Source organism: Pelobates fuscus, chromosome 5 (assembly GCF_036172605.1).
Source record: "Pelobates fuscus isolate aPelFus1 chromosome 5, aPelFus1.pri, whole genome shotgun sequence".
In the NCBI taxonomy this organism is placed as follows: domain Eukaryota; kingdom Metazoa; phylum Chordata; class Amphibia; order Anura; family Pelobatidae; genus Pelobates; species Pelobates fuscus.
In genome coordinates, this window is record NC_086321.1 from 68,783,492 (window position 1) to 68,799,718 (window position 16,227).

At 37.2% G+C, this 16,227-nt stretch overlaps 1 protein-coding gene across 1 annotated transcript in view; it reads right to left on the reverse strand.

Annotated features, from left to right (window-relative positions):
• Window positions 1–16,227, reverse strand: part of ADAMTS12 (ADAM metallopeptidase with thrombospondin type 1 motif 12) — a 544,067-nt gene that overhangs the window by 505,060 nt on the left and 22,780 nt on the right. The window contains exon 2 of the mRNA XM_063453964.1: window positions 10,409–10,764. Within this exon, the coding sequence (XP_063310034.1) occupies window positions 10,409–10,764 (356 nt within the window). The remainder of the gene's footprint in view (window positions 1–10,408; window positions 10,765–16,227) is intronic.

The following is a 16,227-nucleotide window of genomic DNA, read 5'->3' on the forward strand; positions in this document are numbered from 1 at the left end:
GCTTTACAATATTATGAGAGGAGGGATGTAACTAAATAGGACAATTACAAGAAAACTTACAGGAACGATAGGTTGAAGAGGACCCTGCTCAAATGAGCTTACAGTCTATAGGAGGTGGGGTATAAAACACGTTAGGACAGGAAATATCAATCAAATAGGGTGGGGGTGAAGCAGGAGGAGAGAGAAAAGCACTGTCCTATAGGAGAGAGCAAGAGACAGGTATGTAAGGTTAGAGGTTACTCTGGGAGGCCATAAGCTTTCCTGAAGAGATGGGTTTTAAGGCCCTTCTTAAATGATTGAAGACTAGGGGAGAGTCTGATGGCGGTAGGCAGGCTATTCCATAGGAAAGGAGCCGCCCGCGAGAGGTCCTGCAAGCACGAGTTGGCCGTACGGGTGCGAGCAGCGGTCAGGAGGTGGTCACGGGCAGAGCAGAGGGAACGAGAAGGGGCATACCTATGGATCTGTGAAGAGATATAAGAGGGGCTAGAATTGTTCAGTGCTTTAAATGTATGGGTTAGCACTTTTAATTGACTCCTGTAGGATACAGGGAGCCAATGTAAGGACTGGCAGAGGGGTGAGGTGTGAGAGGACCGACTAGAGAGGAAAATCAGACTAGCTGCAGCATTCATGACAGACTGTAGTGGGGCAATATGGCTTTTGGGGAGACCAATCAGGAAAGGGTTAAAGTAATCCATGCGGGAAAATACTAGAGCATGGACAAGCTCCTTGGTAGCATCCTTGTTATAAAGGAAGAGAGCAATATTTATTTTCTATAAATATTTTATTTTTAAGTTTTTTTTTTTTTTTTTGCTTTTAACCCCTTAAGGACACATGACGTGTGACATGTCATGATTCCCTTTTATTCCAGAAGTTTGGTTCTTAAGGGGTTAAAGGTGGGATAAGGTAGAAACCTATTATAGTTTAGCACAAGTGGTTAAAAGAATCTAACATATGGCAAGGGAAAATAAATAAAGAATGAAAGATAAGTTTGAGGAAGTAGTAGAGCACAAGATAACTTTTTCTAACACAATAAATTTAGTAGAAAGAGAAGAAAAATAAATTTACACGTGTAACACAAGTTGAAAAATTGGATATGAAGAGAGGACACAGTCCAGAAGTCACAATAAAGAACTTTTCTTTTTTTTAGGAAGAAATTTAAATTAGTAATGCACAAGCAATTATAAGCATCTATTACACAGTAAGGGAAAATAAATAAAAAAGATAAGAAGTAGAATGTAAGAGGATACCTGTTACACAACATATTTGAGAAAAAGGAAATTAAATATATATTATGAGAATTATAAGATGCTACTTTTTTTTCCCATCTTGTCAAGGGTAGTTTGATAACATAAGCAACATGGCTTTTGCAAAAGCCTATTAATTCGCAACATATTTGAGCACTGTTATACACATGATAGCTCAATGCGTATCCAACAAAACATTAGTAGTAGGCTTGCCTAGTTACTCGTCAAGGGTTTTTCCATTTATTAGACATAACATATGATATAATATAATATAATTAGAGATGTCCCCAACAGTTCGCCAGGAACTGTTCGCCGGCGAACATAGCATGTTCGCGGTCGCCGCGGCAGGCGAACATATGCGATGTTCGGTCCGCCCCTATTCTTCATGGAGGTGGGAGGGTCTGGGAGGGAGGGTCTGCTGCTGATTGGCTGGAATGTGTCTGCTGACTGTGAGGTACAGGGTCAAAGTTTACTCAATGATGACGAATAGGGGGCGGACTGAACATCGCATATTTTCCCCCGTAACGGCGACCGCGAACAAGCTATGTTTCCCAGCGAACAGTTCCCGGCGAATTGTTCGGGACATCTCTAAATATAATATAATATACGTCCTGTGTGCTCATCTCGTCGTTAACATTACACAATTGGTACAATGCAGTAAGGGTAGCGAGATGTCTAATAAGATGCAACTTTTAACATAAAAATCAGAGGGGAAAATTTTTTTAAATCTATAATCTGATGTATGAGACGAAGAAATGTCATAATTTTTCTTTTTTTGGCTTTTCTTCCTTTTTCCTTTCTCTAATTTCCTCCTTCTCTGTCTTCCTCTTATTATTCTCAGCCCTTGCTACGGTTATCCACCCCCCGCACCCTCCAAAGTTTAAAGGAGGGAAAGGAGAGAGGGAACAGAGAAAATAAAAGGAAAATAAAGGTTTAATAATCTTTTCAAGATTGAAGGAGAAAGGGTTGACTCCCAAGATGTCCGCTTAGAAGGGAAAGGGTTGTTTAGGGTGTGAGGGGATTGATTCACACCAGTATGGTGATAATCCAGAACCCAAGGGAATATCAACTTATGTTATTATTGTTGTTTTATGTCTGTTTTTATGGCATATGTAGAGGCATTCGGCGGGGGGGGGACCTCCTATATAGTTTTAGATATATCATGAAAGGGGATGGTTTGGAATTTTTCTCTTTGAATATTTGAATATTGAAAATATTCATTTTGCTTGACAAACTTAAAAAGGAGCACATAGATGTTTGTTATTTACAGGAAACTCACTGCAGACATCTAGATGCTCTTCAGTTAAGAAATAAATGTTTCCCTATTTTGGAGCACTCTTCCTTATTGGGGAAAAACAAGAGGGGGGTTTTGACTATGATTTCAAATAGTGTGAAATATGAAGAGATATATAAAATGATAGCAGTGGTGTATTTTGGATTTGTGCTGCCCTAGGCACAACTAAATTCGGGCAACCCCAAAATCTAAATTTGCCCCGCCAATTTGTGTCAAGGCCACTTTTTTGACTGACAGACACATGCCCTCATTGATACATGCACTGATAAACACTCACTGACAAATACACAGTCATTGGCACACACTGTTTAACCAAGACACACACTGACACACCCACTCACTGACAGGCACACACTCTCAGATACACATAAAATGACATACACACACTGACACACACTGACAGGCACACCCATTCTCATTGAAAGACACACACACTTTTACTCACTCACAGACACACACTGACAGCTACACTCACTCGCTCACAGTAAGGTGGACAGCCCTAAAACACGAGGCAAACAAGTAATTTGTCTGGGAGCTTGGGGTGTCATTTTTTTGAAAGTGCCTCCCTAGGCAAATGCCTTGTTTGCCTTGTGGTAAATACATCCCTGAATGATAGATATCGAAGGAAAATATCTCTTCCTGATATGCAAACTAAATTATAGGAAATTCTCTTATTGTTTACGCCCTCAATAAGAGGCAGGTACATTTTATTAATAGTATTTTTTCTAAGATAGGGGATATGATTCAGGGAACCTTCCTATGCGTGGAAGACTTAAACTGTGTGACTAATGTCGACATGGATAGAAGCTGGATTCTTCTAGTAAGAGAATGGCTAAAGCCTTTCAAAAAACTTTGGTAAGGTTTAATCTTTATGACACTTGGAGAACCCTTAAACCAAATGAATGTGATTGGACATGATTTTAACAACAAATCTGGCTATTAGGGTCTGTATTAGTTGGGAGATTGGCTTATTTGTGTGGTCTGACCACAACCCAGTTATTTTGTAATTAAATTGTTCGTACAATCTGAGAGAGAACTACTGGAGAATGAGGAACGCACTTTTCAACAATCCTAAAAATTTGGAAGACGTTTGTGTAAATACTGAAACATTTTTAAGGAAAATTGGGATATAGATACAAGTGGCACAAATGCATGGTGCACATTTAAATGTGATACCCGGGGCCAACTCATTCAAATGGAAATTCTAAATAATAAAAACAGACTAAAAAATATATCGGAATTATTTATAGAACTTTATAAGCTTAAAACCTTTAATAAAATTAGTCCAAACCCAGAAATAACAAATAAAATAAACACAATTAATCTAAAAATTAAAGAATACATGATAGAAAGTGGTATGTATGTGTGTGTGTGTCTCTGTATTTATGTGTCTGTATGTGTGTGTGAATGTATGTGTCTGTATGTGTATGTGTGTGTTTGTATGTGTCTGTGAGTATGTCTGTCGGGGGTGTGTGTGTGTGTTTCTGTCTATATGTATGTGTGTGTCTGTCTGTCTGTGTGTTTGTCATTATGCATGCATGTCTGTATGTATGTGTCTGTGTGTCTGTCTGTATGTGTGTGTATGTCTGTCTGTGCCTCTGTATGTGTGCAATTGTCTGTATGTATTTATGTGTCTGTGTGTATGTGTGTGTGTCTGTAAGTATGTGTCTGGGGGGGCCCACGGATTGGATGGGAGAGGCATGGATCAGTTTTGCACCGGGGCCCCATGGATTGTGTGTACGCCACTGGGTATGATAGATAAATGTCTCCATTCAACTCCAGTAGAAGCCTTGAAATATAACATTCCAGATATGAGAATTCATTTAGGTCTCCTGGGAAAAAAAAATAAAAATTTGCAATCTATTTGTTGGTACCAAGTGCAAAAATCTAACTCAACTTAAGGATCAGCGCTTCCCTCCTGCTGATCCCTCATATCTTGCGTCCCCGGGCCGGTGCGCCCTCAGGGACACGGCGGCCCGGGCAGTGCTGCAGCCACCTGTTGCTCTCTATAGAGCGCTCAGGTGGCTGCTGCATGAGGAGGGCCAGCGCTCCAGGCGACGCCCCTAACTAAGGAGCGCCCTAGGCTACTGCCTAAGTCTCCTATAGGAAATGCCGGCTCTGCTATAATGCCATGTTAAAGGGATATCTTCTTTACAAAATCTGGCATAAATGGTTAATGAAATTCCGAATTAATTAAAGTAATGCTCTAATAGCATAGAAATTTGAACTAGCATACCCTTTTAGGTACTTTATCAACTATTAAAAGGATGGGGGAGGAGGGAGATCCCCACGCTAAATGCCTCTAATGTGTGTAAGTGTCATTTTCTAAATTTAAACAGGATTTCCATATATTGGCTTTTCATAGATTTAAAGAAAATGTAGTGAAATTTAATAAAGGTTAAGTTAGTATAAAAGAGTAAATATTGGTTAGCCTACTGGAAATTGAATTTTTAAAGAGAATTTGTATAAATTGTATGTTGTTGATGTTTGTTTATTTGTTGAAAAAAAAATAATAAAGAAGAAGAAAAGTCATGAAAATGACAAAAGAATATTACAAGAATGTCTGCATCCATGCATAATTCCCACATATAGTAAATACGGTAAAATCATATATTTCTAAAATAAAATGATCTAAAACTGCTAAAGGAATCTTTATCAATCTCTGCAGTCCTTATCAATTCTCACTGACTCCAAAATCAAAGTTCTTGAAAAGGGTCTTTATTTTGCATTGTCTTATAATTTCAATCTTTTTTTTATACGTTAGTTGATGTTAACTGTTTTGTTAGAAAACTGACCCTTTCCGGCCACTTTGCTCAGGTAGATTCTGATGAGGTTGATAGTAAGAATTATGATAACATTCAGGCCTTGTGTGATGTGTCAGTTTTGTTCCCTGGTGAGTTGAGTCTGTTTCATTTAAATCACTATCTCTTGACAACACTTGTGAAGCTCTACAGATAATTGATAAATGATATCAATAATCTCTTTCGTGACACATTTGAGAACAAGAGTAATTTATACCCCATACAATTAAGGGGTAAATGATTGAATTATACCATTGCTTTGTAGAGAAAGATTTATGCTGTTTAGCTAACTTTACACCCACACAAATAAAAAAAAAACACAGAAAATCCAATTTGTCTAGTTCAGGCCATAAAGCCATTAAAGAATTGAAACATGACTATGACATTTTCACTCGTCAGGCCGATGGTTGTTCTTAATAAAGATGACTATTTAGATGAAGCCTTACAACAGTAGAGAGATGATTGTACATACTTTATTTAGGTGGTTATCCTGGGAAAATTTATTTCGATATATACTGCTGTCCTCATTTTTCCATTTTATAAAACTTAAATATAATTTTAAAAAATCCAAATTTTTGAACCATAAGAAATATTGTTATTAGTGTTATACTTTTTGTTGTCTTTTTGATGCAGACTCTGCTAAATTCCGGGATTATTTCTTGAGTCCATTTTTGTGTCTATCTGCAATCTCTAGGATGCTAATGTGATGCTAACTGTGAACTTGTAGAGTCCATTGACTCCACCTTCCTGACTGTAGGAATACCATTACCCACTTAAACTACCTTTACTGTTTGAAATTAAGGGGGAGATGACATTTTCAGCAAACTTGCAGACATTATTATACTAGTGGCTTCAAGCAGATACATTTCCTGTACAGCTTGGTGATCAAATGTGGGTGAGTGAGGCTTTATGGACTAAATTACATTCTATAAATACATGAAAATTATAACATTAATACTCAATGTTGTTAGTGAAGTGATTAACGCAAAAATTCCTTTAAACAGCTTAAGGTTCATAATCACATCAGAACATGGGGTAACCTTTCATCTCGAACACCAAAAACCTTTCATTGGCATAAACCCAAATAGTATTTCCATCCATGCATCCATAAATAATTATAAAATCTATGGTATAAGATGGGTACTCTATAGAGTGCAGCAGACGAAAAAAAGTCCCCATTGTTACTCTTTCTCCTAGCTCCTGTTTGCTTGCATTGTGATGGTTGACCTTTGGTTAAATGCATTTTGCCTAGCAATAGCAATTTCATACTGTAAAAGTACATTTTAAGGAAAAAGAACGAGAATGTTATGTAAAGTTGAAATACGTTTATGTTTGCCCTTTGCTCAGTAATAATACGCTATAAATAACAATCAATCGCTCAACAGTGCCTTTGAAAGTGATAGGATTTGCAGCAGCTTTTTACTGCAGTTGGTTATTGATCCTTTTCGAGATTTCACATCTTGATTTATTTTTTTTAATATATCTCATTTTCGGTTTCATTTAAAAGCAGTGAAAAAAGGTCGAATGGAAGAAAATACTAAAATACTAGAATTTCTTTCCATACAGAACCATAAATAATTCTTCCCTCATCCCCTTCTACACCTTGGGTGTGCATTATTTTTTTCTAATAATTCAATGGCCTGGAGTCAAATATTCTGCTTATACTACAGTTACCACACCTCGAAACATTGTTCAGATGATGTATTTCAAGACGTTTGTTAAGTTTTTGTCATTAAAACACTCTTGTATGTAGGACTAATTTCTTACGCAACTGTAATGGGATCAAGAGCTGTCTGGAGCTACTTTAGCCGTGCGTCTCCCTGAAAATAATGCACACCTTAGAACGTTCGTCAACCAATCAGATTGAAGCATTCAACGGCCCTGTAGCATAAATAAGAATATGTTACATAAAATACATAAAAATATTTAATGTAATAATAACCGATGGTCTCTCTTAGAGATGAATTAAACTGCTCATCAGCTGTCCATCTTTGAACTAGTATTGTAGTGTTCCCCATTTACAAAATGTCTTGAGAAATGTACGTATTTTTCTAATTTTTATAGATTGGAAGCCGCTGCTTTACTTACAGTGTCAGCTGATGTTCTCAGCTAATTCCTGTTTGAAGAATCTCAGAAAAGAGAAAGGGGCGGGGCTAATTGACACCAGAGAGAAGATTATGGGTTTAAATTATCCGTGAATTGTTTAACTCCTGATGGTAAACCGGCACCAGTGTTCTCCTGGCATAATGACAGCTTCATTCCGATGAAGTTGTTATGGTGCCGTGGGTATTTCTTTAAGTGTCACTAATCAGAGTTTGTATCTTTATAGACAGGAATATGAGCATGTTTCACATGATTGTAATATGCGGTGTTTATTTCTTGAAATTAGACATTTCAATATTTTGCTTTCCTCAGTTAAACATAAATGTTCGCTGTGCTTCAATAATGTTCACAATAAATGAGTATGCGCTTAATACAGCTGCGAAATCCACAGAATGTATCAGCTATCTCATTATTATTATTACAGCTGAACACATTATTTCTAATAATGTAAAACCCTGCCGCAAATCTCCCCCCTGTACCACCCCCCCTCCCCCCCCCAAAAAAAGAAGCAAAGCAGGCACAGAACATCATCATCTAAATGCAATGGCTAAATCAGGCAGCTGGTAACACTGGTAAAATGGCTGTCAATAGATATTGTCTGTCTGGTGTAAGCTGAGAAAGCAATTTCGTTTACAGAAAAGACAACAGATGTTATTTTAAATAGTGTACGGTATACAGAATACTTGCAGCTGCAGCAAAATTATTATGTCGAGAACACAGTTGTCCAATTGTAACTATGTAAATGTTTGAAAGGCATTCTAAATTGAGAGATACGCCATTCAGGAAGTGCCTTTTCATTGCTCGCTGACGCTTGCGTCTAGTGCTCACTATATGCATATTTACTACTTCTAGCTCCAAAATTATTCTGCATTATTGTTAGTAAAGTATGTTTATAAAACAGCAAAAATATTTTAGCAATTCATTAAATCAGAAAGGCGACCTATACCAGAATATAAACTTTAAAGTGTCAAGGGATGAAACAGAGAGAGAACTGTGAAGAATGGATAAGTTGACTCCCAAACAAACAGTGTGTTAAAACTTGCAGTCTAGAAGGGAAAGGGTTCAATCATTAAAATGAAATTGTGGTGATATGAGAAAAATTTGAAACACTTAAACTGAAATGCCAACTATCTAAATGTTCTATACAATATGATAGCTAAATCACAATAAAATATGAGAACCAAGATAAAATCAATCACTTTGCCCAATATGTATTATTTGAAATAGAGGGCATCACTTGCATATGAGCTTATGTTATTTTGTGTTTTTGTTAGCACAGTTACACTTATAAAATGACAATTATGTATATAGCACAAACATATTATGCAGCAAATAATGACCATATCCCAAAGTAAAACACAATTTCACCTGTGTTCCCTCGTATGAATACTCAAAATCATGTACCAGATAGTAATTGCAATAACATAAGAAGGCACTTCAAAAAAACAGAATTTACATTTTTATAGTGAATCATATAAACGTCTTATGTATAAGGGTGCAATCTCATAATAAGCTTTTTACAATCTTCATCAGGAAACAGGCTTCTTCTTCCTTACGTAGACCTCCATGTAATGTTTTTAAAAAAGATTCAATAGTGTTAGAAAAAATTTCTAAGTGATGTATCTACATAAATCCCCATAGACTTTAATGGTGACTTCTGAAGAAAAATTCTTTGGAAGGAACAGTATTGAATCATTTGGAAAGCTTATTAAAGGGACACTATAGTCACCTGAACAACTTTAAATAAAATATTAAGCATTTCACAGTACTGGCTACTACAAAGCTATCTCCAGTCCAAAAAAATACTGGACTTCTCCATTTTGTCTTATTTTCGTTAAATGCATCACGACACAATGTAATATGTCATGTATTTTTCATCTGAGGTTGTATTTACATAATTTTAAAGGGTCACTCCTCTGCCCATATTAAAAATAAATAAAAATCACTGTTTTGTAGATATACGCAAAATTAAAACTTGCATGCATTTAATTATGTATTTTTTCATTGGGGATATAGCTAAAATCAGCATGCAAAACCTGCAGTTCTCTTGTCTTGTCCTTTGTAAGCTCTCCCCTTCTAACCCCGCCCAGACTTTCTGTGGCTGTCCAATCACAGACTTCTAAATACAGCTCAATGAGAAGTCTTTGTAAGTCAGGTGCTCTGGGCAACTGCTTCGTCTTGAGGTCAGCTGCATTGAGCTAAAAAAAACAGGAAGTAACATTACCTGTTGTCTGCTTCAAAAGCCAAGTGGGTGTAACCAGGTTACTGGTTTACTTTTATTTATAAAAGGGTACATTTCTATTGAAATCTGCATTTTTTGCAAAATGAAAAAAGAAGATCCACTCTACACACATAAAGCTTTTCAGCAAGTTAAAGTTATTTGAGGGTCTGGAGTGACCTTGTAATACCTTCTAAGGAACGGATGATTGTTATTATATCTTGCTATGTAAAACCGTAGATAGATAGATAGATAGATAGATTAGAATTTTCCTTTAAGAAGAGTTTTGGTAAAGCAGATATAAAGTATCTCTCTTGTATGCCCAAGTTGTCAAAATTGTCTAAATGTTCCCCATGAATTGCTTGCGGCACGCGGTGTTCTCATCTTTTGGCATACTTCCCGCAGCTTCTCGCGAGATTTACACTGGGAGCTGACCGAGGTGCTGAACGGACCGACGGAGTTGGAGAGAGCTGACAGGAGCTGCAGGAAAGGTAAGTACAGCTCTGCCAGCCCCCCTCTCCCCCCAGTCTGTATAATGGCAATGCAAATTGCCATAATACAGACCTTGACTCGAGTATAAGCCGAGTTGGGGTTTTTCAGCCCAAAAAATGGGCTGAAAAACTCGGCTTATACTCGAGTATATACGGTATACTTAAATAAACTACTGTATACTCCTACTTTGAAACAACAAACTGTTTCGGTGAGACAGTCATTTAAGTCCATGAATACAGTAATAATATAGACTTACCAGCCCATTGCAGGCGCTAATAGCAGCAAATCCACGCTCTAGATTCTCTTGCACAGTACCAATAAGGTGGCAATTTCTTCTCGAACGTGGGGTAATTTTTGCACTACTGTAGTTTCCAGCCCTCTTTTCTAGAATGTAGTTATCGGAGAAGAATCCATCATGAATGCTTAGGTTAAAAAATAGACTTCCTGTTTTATAGTTGATAGAGTAATGTGCCGTTTGAGAAGTAAGATCACGTTTTCTTCGAATAGTTTTAGCACCATGGAATAAGTTAAATGATAAAAAAGTTCCCTTTTCATCCACTTTCACTGGTTCAACGACATCATACGTAGCTGGTGAAGATCTTGCTCGGTGCTCTGGAAAAGAGTAACCAGATAGAGAAGTTAAGATATGATGATAATCTTTAATGAAAATGCAGGTATATTTATTAAAAGCTACATTTTATGTAATTTGTATAATGTAATCAACTTTAATGCATGTTATGGTTTAAGTATCCATAAATCTATCTTGTGGACAATCCATGAAATCAGACAATGTCCCTAATTATCGCCAATCAATCAGTAATAAGAAAAAGACATAGTCTGTGACTTTATACCATATCTGATACCTTATTGTACCTCTGTATGTGTCTTTTTAAGTGTATTTTTATTATTCTGTTACTTCTCTACTCTCCACTTTTTGCCCTTGGCGCATACTGTACTCCTTTTAGTTTTTGTTCTTTGCTGTTAGAGGGAATCCCGAATTCTCCCCATCTCCAGGTGCTGCCTATAATATTTTTGTTATGTTATCTATAGCACTGCTCTAACTTATTTATTTTGCATTGTAATCCATAAATTTGTAACTTATTAACATGAAATAATGATGTTATATGAATAGCTAAAAAGCTGAAAAGTTATTGATTTCTACAAATTGTCACATAAATAAATTCAGGAGTTACTTGAATATGTCCAACAACAGTTCTAAATAATAAACATATAACAAAGGACAGCGCAATGTATGTAATGTATATCCCCCAAATCACATCTCTTTAACACCGAAAGATTTGGTTTATATATATTTGCTATTTATTTATTTACTAATTCAGCTAACTGGCCACATTAACTGATTTGGACTAATATATGCAATCCCCATGTAAATTTTCAACAATTCCTGATTTAATGAACACCACAGTAGCAAAATATGATGTAAAAATATTTAGAATACAGAGAAAGGTATTTTTCTAATTTTTCTAAGCCCTAAATACTTATTAACCCTTATTAGGAAACACATAGGGTGGGTTGCAACTTTGTAACATGGCTAGAATACTAAAGCAAATTCAAATATACAGAAATAAGTCCTGCGCTCAAACAATTGTGCACTACCAAAATCCCTATGCACATTTGTAAATCAAGTCCCTTATACACACACACACACACACACACACACACACACAGATCTATATATATATATATATATATATATATATAATGTAATGTATTTAATGTGCACAATCCACACACTGGACATAATAGGTATGGTGCCATCTGCCATGTGTATGCCTTTCTATTACTCATTCACTGCTGATGTCCCACTGACCATTCCATAATATATGATATCATTGGCAAATAAACACTCAGGCAATGTTATAACTGCAAGTTATTGCAAACATTGATCACAGAGCAAGCCTGCAATTTTGCTTACTGACTGAGGGTGATTTTCTTTTTAAAATTCTTTATTTTGTTGTTCGCAAGATAACAGACAAGGCCAATGATGCCACGACAGAATTGTCAAACACATAAATTCAGACATAGTAGGACATAAGCATGGCATGCATATCATGGGCACATTTTCTTTAAGTAGAATAAGTAAGACAAGATTAATGTTGCGTGTGTGACAGAGCAGTTGAAGCATATGAATAAACATTATCATATGGTCATGACAATAACTATGGTGTTGAGATGCACACATCGTAGGAATTAAACCACAGGGCTTTGTCATCATAGTAATAGTACAGCGTGGTAGGCCTCATGTGTATGAAAATAAACTTAAATGCCAACAGGTCAAAATTAATCAAAAATATAGAGCAGACTGGTATTCACTGTTATTATGCAGTTTGTTAGTCTTAAATGTTGCCAGAGTTCCCCTTCACCCAACTCCAGAAGTCGGCAGGCCGGTAAAGTAAGCCGGAGGGTCCGAGTATAGCAGATTGGTCCTCTGGATGTCATCTTGGCACTCCGCCTGCGCTTGTATCCACCAGTTAGTGCCAAGGGCCTTCTTGGCCGGTGAGTCATGCATGGATGGAACATGCTTGTTGGCTTGGAATTTGGCCAAGTGGGAGTGAGCACAAGGGCCAGTGCAGTGTGGTGCGCCCTCCGTTGTAGGGGCTTCGTGTGGTGTCTCCGTTGCATTGCTGCTCTGGTGACTGGCGGTGGAAGTCTAGTCAGGCAAATTCGTCTTGCAAGACAGTTCTCAGGAGCTAGTAGGAGTGAAGGTAAGTCCCTGTGTATGTGTGTGCATGATCCATAGAAGTCCAAAAGTGGTCAAATATTGCGTTGAGCCACTTCAAAGATTGTGCCACTATTTGTGAACAGGCGAACTCAGGCCGCGTTTGTCGGAGGCCGCGTGGAATACTCGCCGCCTCCATCTTATGGGTATGAGCTGTGTCAGAGTGTTGGGAGAGATGGCTGTAATGATCCAGGATGTTATTTGTCACAAGTCCGTGGGGACCAGGATAACCCCCGGCGGCCCAAAGGGGGGCAGGGGGAATGGGGATGCAAGGTATGTCTGGAGAAGCACACCATCGGACAGGATGGGAGATCGCCCGCCTCGCCCATCTGATGGTTTGGCTAGGCCTCGCTGGGTCTGCCATCTAGGAGACAGAATGCCAACCACAGGAATGATCCAGGGTACCTCGGCTGGCTCGAGGTGCAGGTAAGTTGCAAAGCATATCTTTTGAGCTGGCTGGTAGTCGGTTGTTGCACAAATTTGAGAGATCAAGCCAGGAGCTCACACAAAGAATGTCCAGCCACCATAGAACTCAGGCACCGCCCCTTTTTCAAATATATTTATTGATACATTTTTAAATAACAATAATATTAATAATTACAAAAGAAAATTTAGCACTACAATTAAACATGGGAATTTAAATGTATGTTTAAATTCATTGATATGTCATATAATAGTGCAAGTGAAAATGAACAATACTAATAAAAATATTATAGAAAGAGATGATTGTTTTTGAAGTTTTTTATATTAAGGCATTAAAAATGAATATCAGTATAAAAGAAATCAAAGCAAGGGCCTGGTCGGGTGGAAGTCAAGGAGAAACATGGTATTGATGTCTAATGTTCTCCTCCCACATAGCCCATTCATGTTTTAGAACAGATACAATATCAGAGGGTATGTGGAGTGCTAGCTCACAATGCGTACTTTCAAAGACTGATTTAAGAGAATGATTTTCAACGTTGTGATCCAGAAAATTTAACAAATACACAATTTCTCTCTGCATATCTCTTGTAATTCGGTTGTATAAGGTCAAAAAGGAGTGGGTAGGGCTTGAGGCAAATTTCAAGTTAGTTTTAGTCATGGTCTTTTGACTAAAAAGTTTTTTTAGTTTTAGTCATATTTTAGTCATCTGAACTGTTTTTTTGTTTTTGTCTAGTTTTAGTCTACTAAATCTCCAGTAGACTTTAGTCGACATGACTAAGATCTAAAGGGTTTAGTTAAAGCCTCTATCTGTCTCTTTGACACCCCCCCCCCTTCCCGCCGGGCCCTCTGTGTGTCTCTTTCTCTCCATAGCCCCATTTGTGTGTCACTTCCCCTAGTACCTTGTCTCTTTCTCCCCCAGACCCTCTATGTTGCTTTGTGTCCCCTATTTCCACCATGCATTTCATCTCCCCCACGTGTATCATTCCCCCAGCTGCCAGTGTGTCTCAATTCATTCTCTAGCCCCACCACGTGTTTCATTTCCTAAGCCTCCTTCTGTGTCTCAATACCCCAGTCCCCCATGTGTTTCAATCTCCCAGTCCCCCATGTGTCTAAATTCCTCTCCACTCTACCCCATGTGTCTTACCCACCAGTGTTAATTTTCCCAGCAAATTTAAAATTAGTTTTAGTCATATTCCTTTACTAAAAAGCCATTTAAAGTTTTAGTCGTATTTTAGTCATCTGAATTATTTTAGTTTTAGTCATGTTTTTTCTTTTCAAATAGTTTTTATTGATACATTTTGAGAAAACATAATATAATTTTATAAACAAACAAGTAATGAACACTGTGCAATAAAGAAAAAGAAAAATTAAAAATTAAAAAATTTAGAGTAGAAAAATAAAAATAAAATAAAAAAGAAAAGAGAAAGAAAAGAAAAGAAAATATAAAAGTAAGAAGAAAAGAAGGGGGTGGGAGGGTCCATCATTTTTAGTTGATAGTAAAAATACAGGTAAATCATTAACCCCTTGACGACCGATGACGGTTCAGGACCGTCATCGGAAACATCCCCTTGAGGACCAATGACGGTCTGGGGGTACTTACCTGATCGCCGTCAGTCCCCCGGCAGCGATCAGCGCTCCTGCCGGTCCAGGGGGACTGCCTGTCTGCCCAGGCAGTCTCCCCACAGCAGATCAGAACCCCGAGGCCACGTGATCGCTCGGTCACGTGGCCGCAATAGGTGCCTGTGTATCTGCCTGCAGGGGGACTGTCTGTGCTGACAGGCAGTCTCCCTGCAAGTGGAAAATCAGAAATACAGTTTAAAAATAAAGCACTAAGTGTAAAAAACAAAATTATATGTATATAAATATGATATATATACATGTATTATATCTATATATGTGTATATATAGCATATATATAATGTCATACTAAGTGTATTTTTATATTTATATATGTACATTAATATAAAAATACACTTATATTTATATTTAAATTACACATAATAACTATATATATATATATATATTTGTGTTCGGGGCATTCTCATATGATATGGAATACTCTGGTGGAGAGTAATACAATAAAAGGAAATAGTCGGTTGAGGTGTGCCGAAACCGATGTATGCTGTAGGCCGGTAAATAAAGTGGGCAAAAAGAGAAAGCAAGATAACCATTTATTTGGTAAACATAAATACATTAAATACATACACATTAATTAGGAAGACATCTTAATGAAAGCCCTCCTAAGCTCTTGGACTGGGTGTGGGATGTAGGTGGCGTAAGCTGAGGACTTCCACCGACCCAGTGTTTTAATGACATGAACGGGAACGTTTTGGCTAGAGGCTGTGGAGGCCGCTCCAATTCTGAACGAGTGCCCCGAGTAGCTACTAGGGTTCAGACCAAGCCGGGTGATAAGCATTCGAACGTAAAGCATGAATTTTGCCGTGGTGAGAATGATACCATGCAACATTAGTAGAGGTTTTGCTGGTTGTGATGATTGCGTGGCTACGAAAACGTCTAATAATTTAAAAAAAAATTATATATATATATATATATATATGTAATTTTATTCTAACAGTATTTTGCTATTAATATATATGTATATTTATATCAAAATACACTTAGAATGTAATGATATATATTTATGTATAAATAAATAAATTAAAATAATACGAAATATACATATGTCCATATACATAATTACATAAATAATTTCATAAATATACACGTAGACGTCAAATATATAAATATGTATATATATTAACATTCTACGTGCATATTTATGTAATATTTTTACCTAATTAAGTAATTTTAATGATTGTAATTTGAGGGACATGCCTGACAACCCAGGCCGAAAGTACAGAGAATTTAATTTGCTAGCACTGTGTTTAACCCTGTAACTTTCTATGACACCC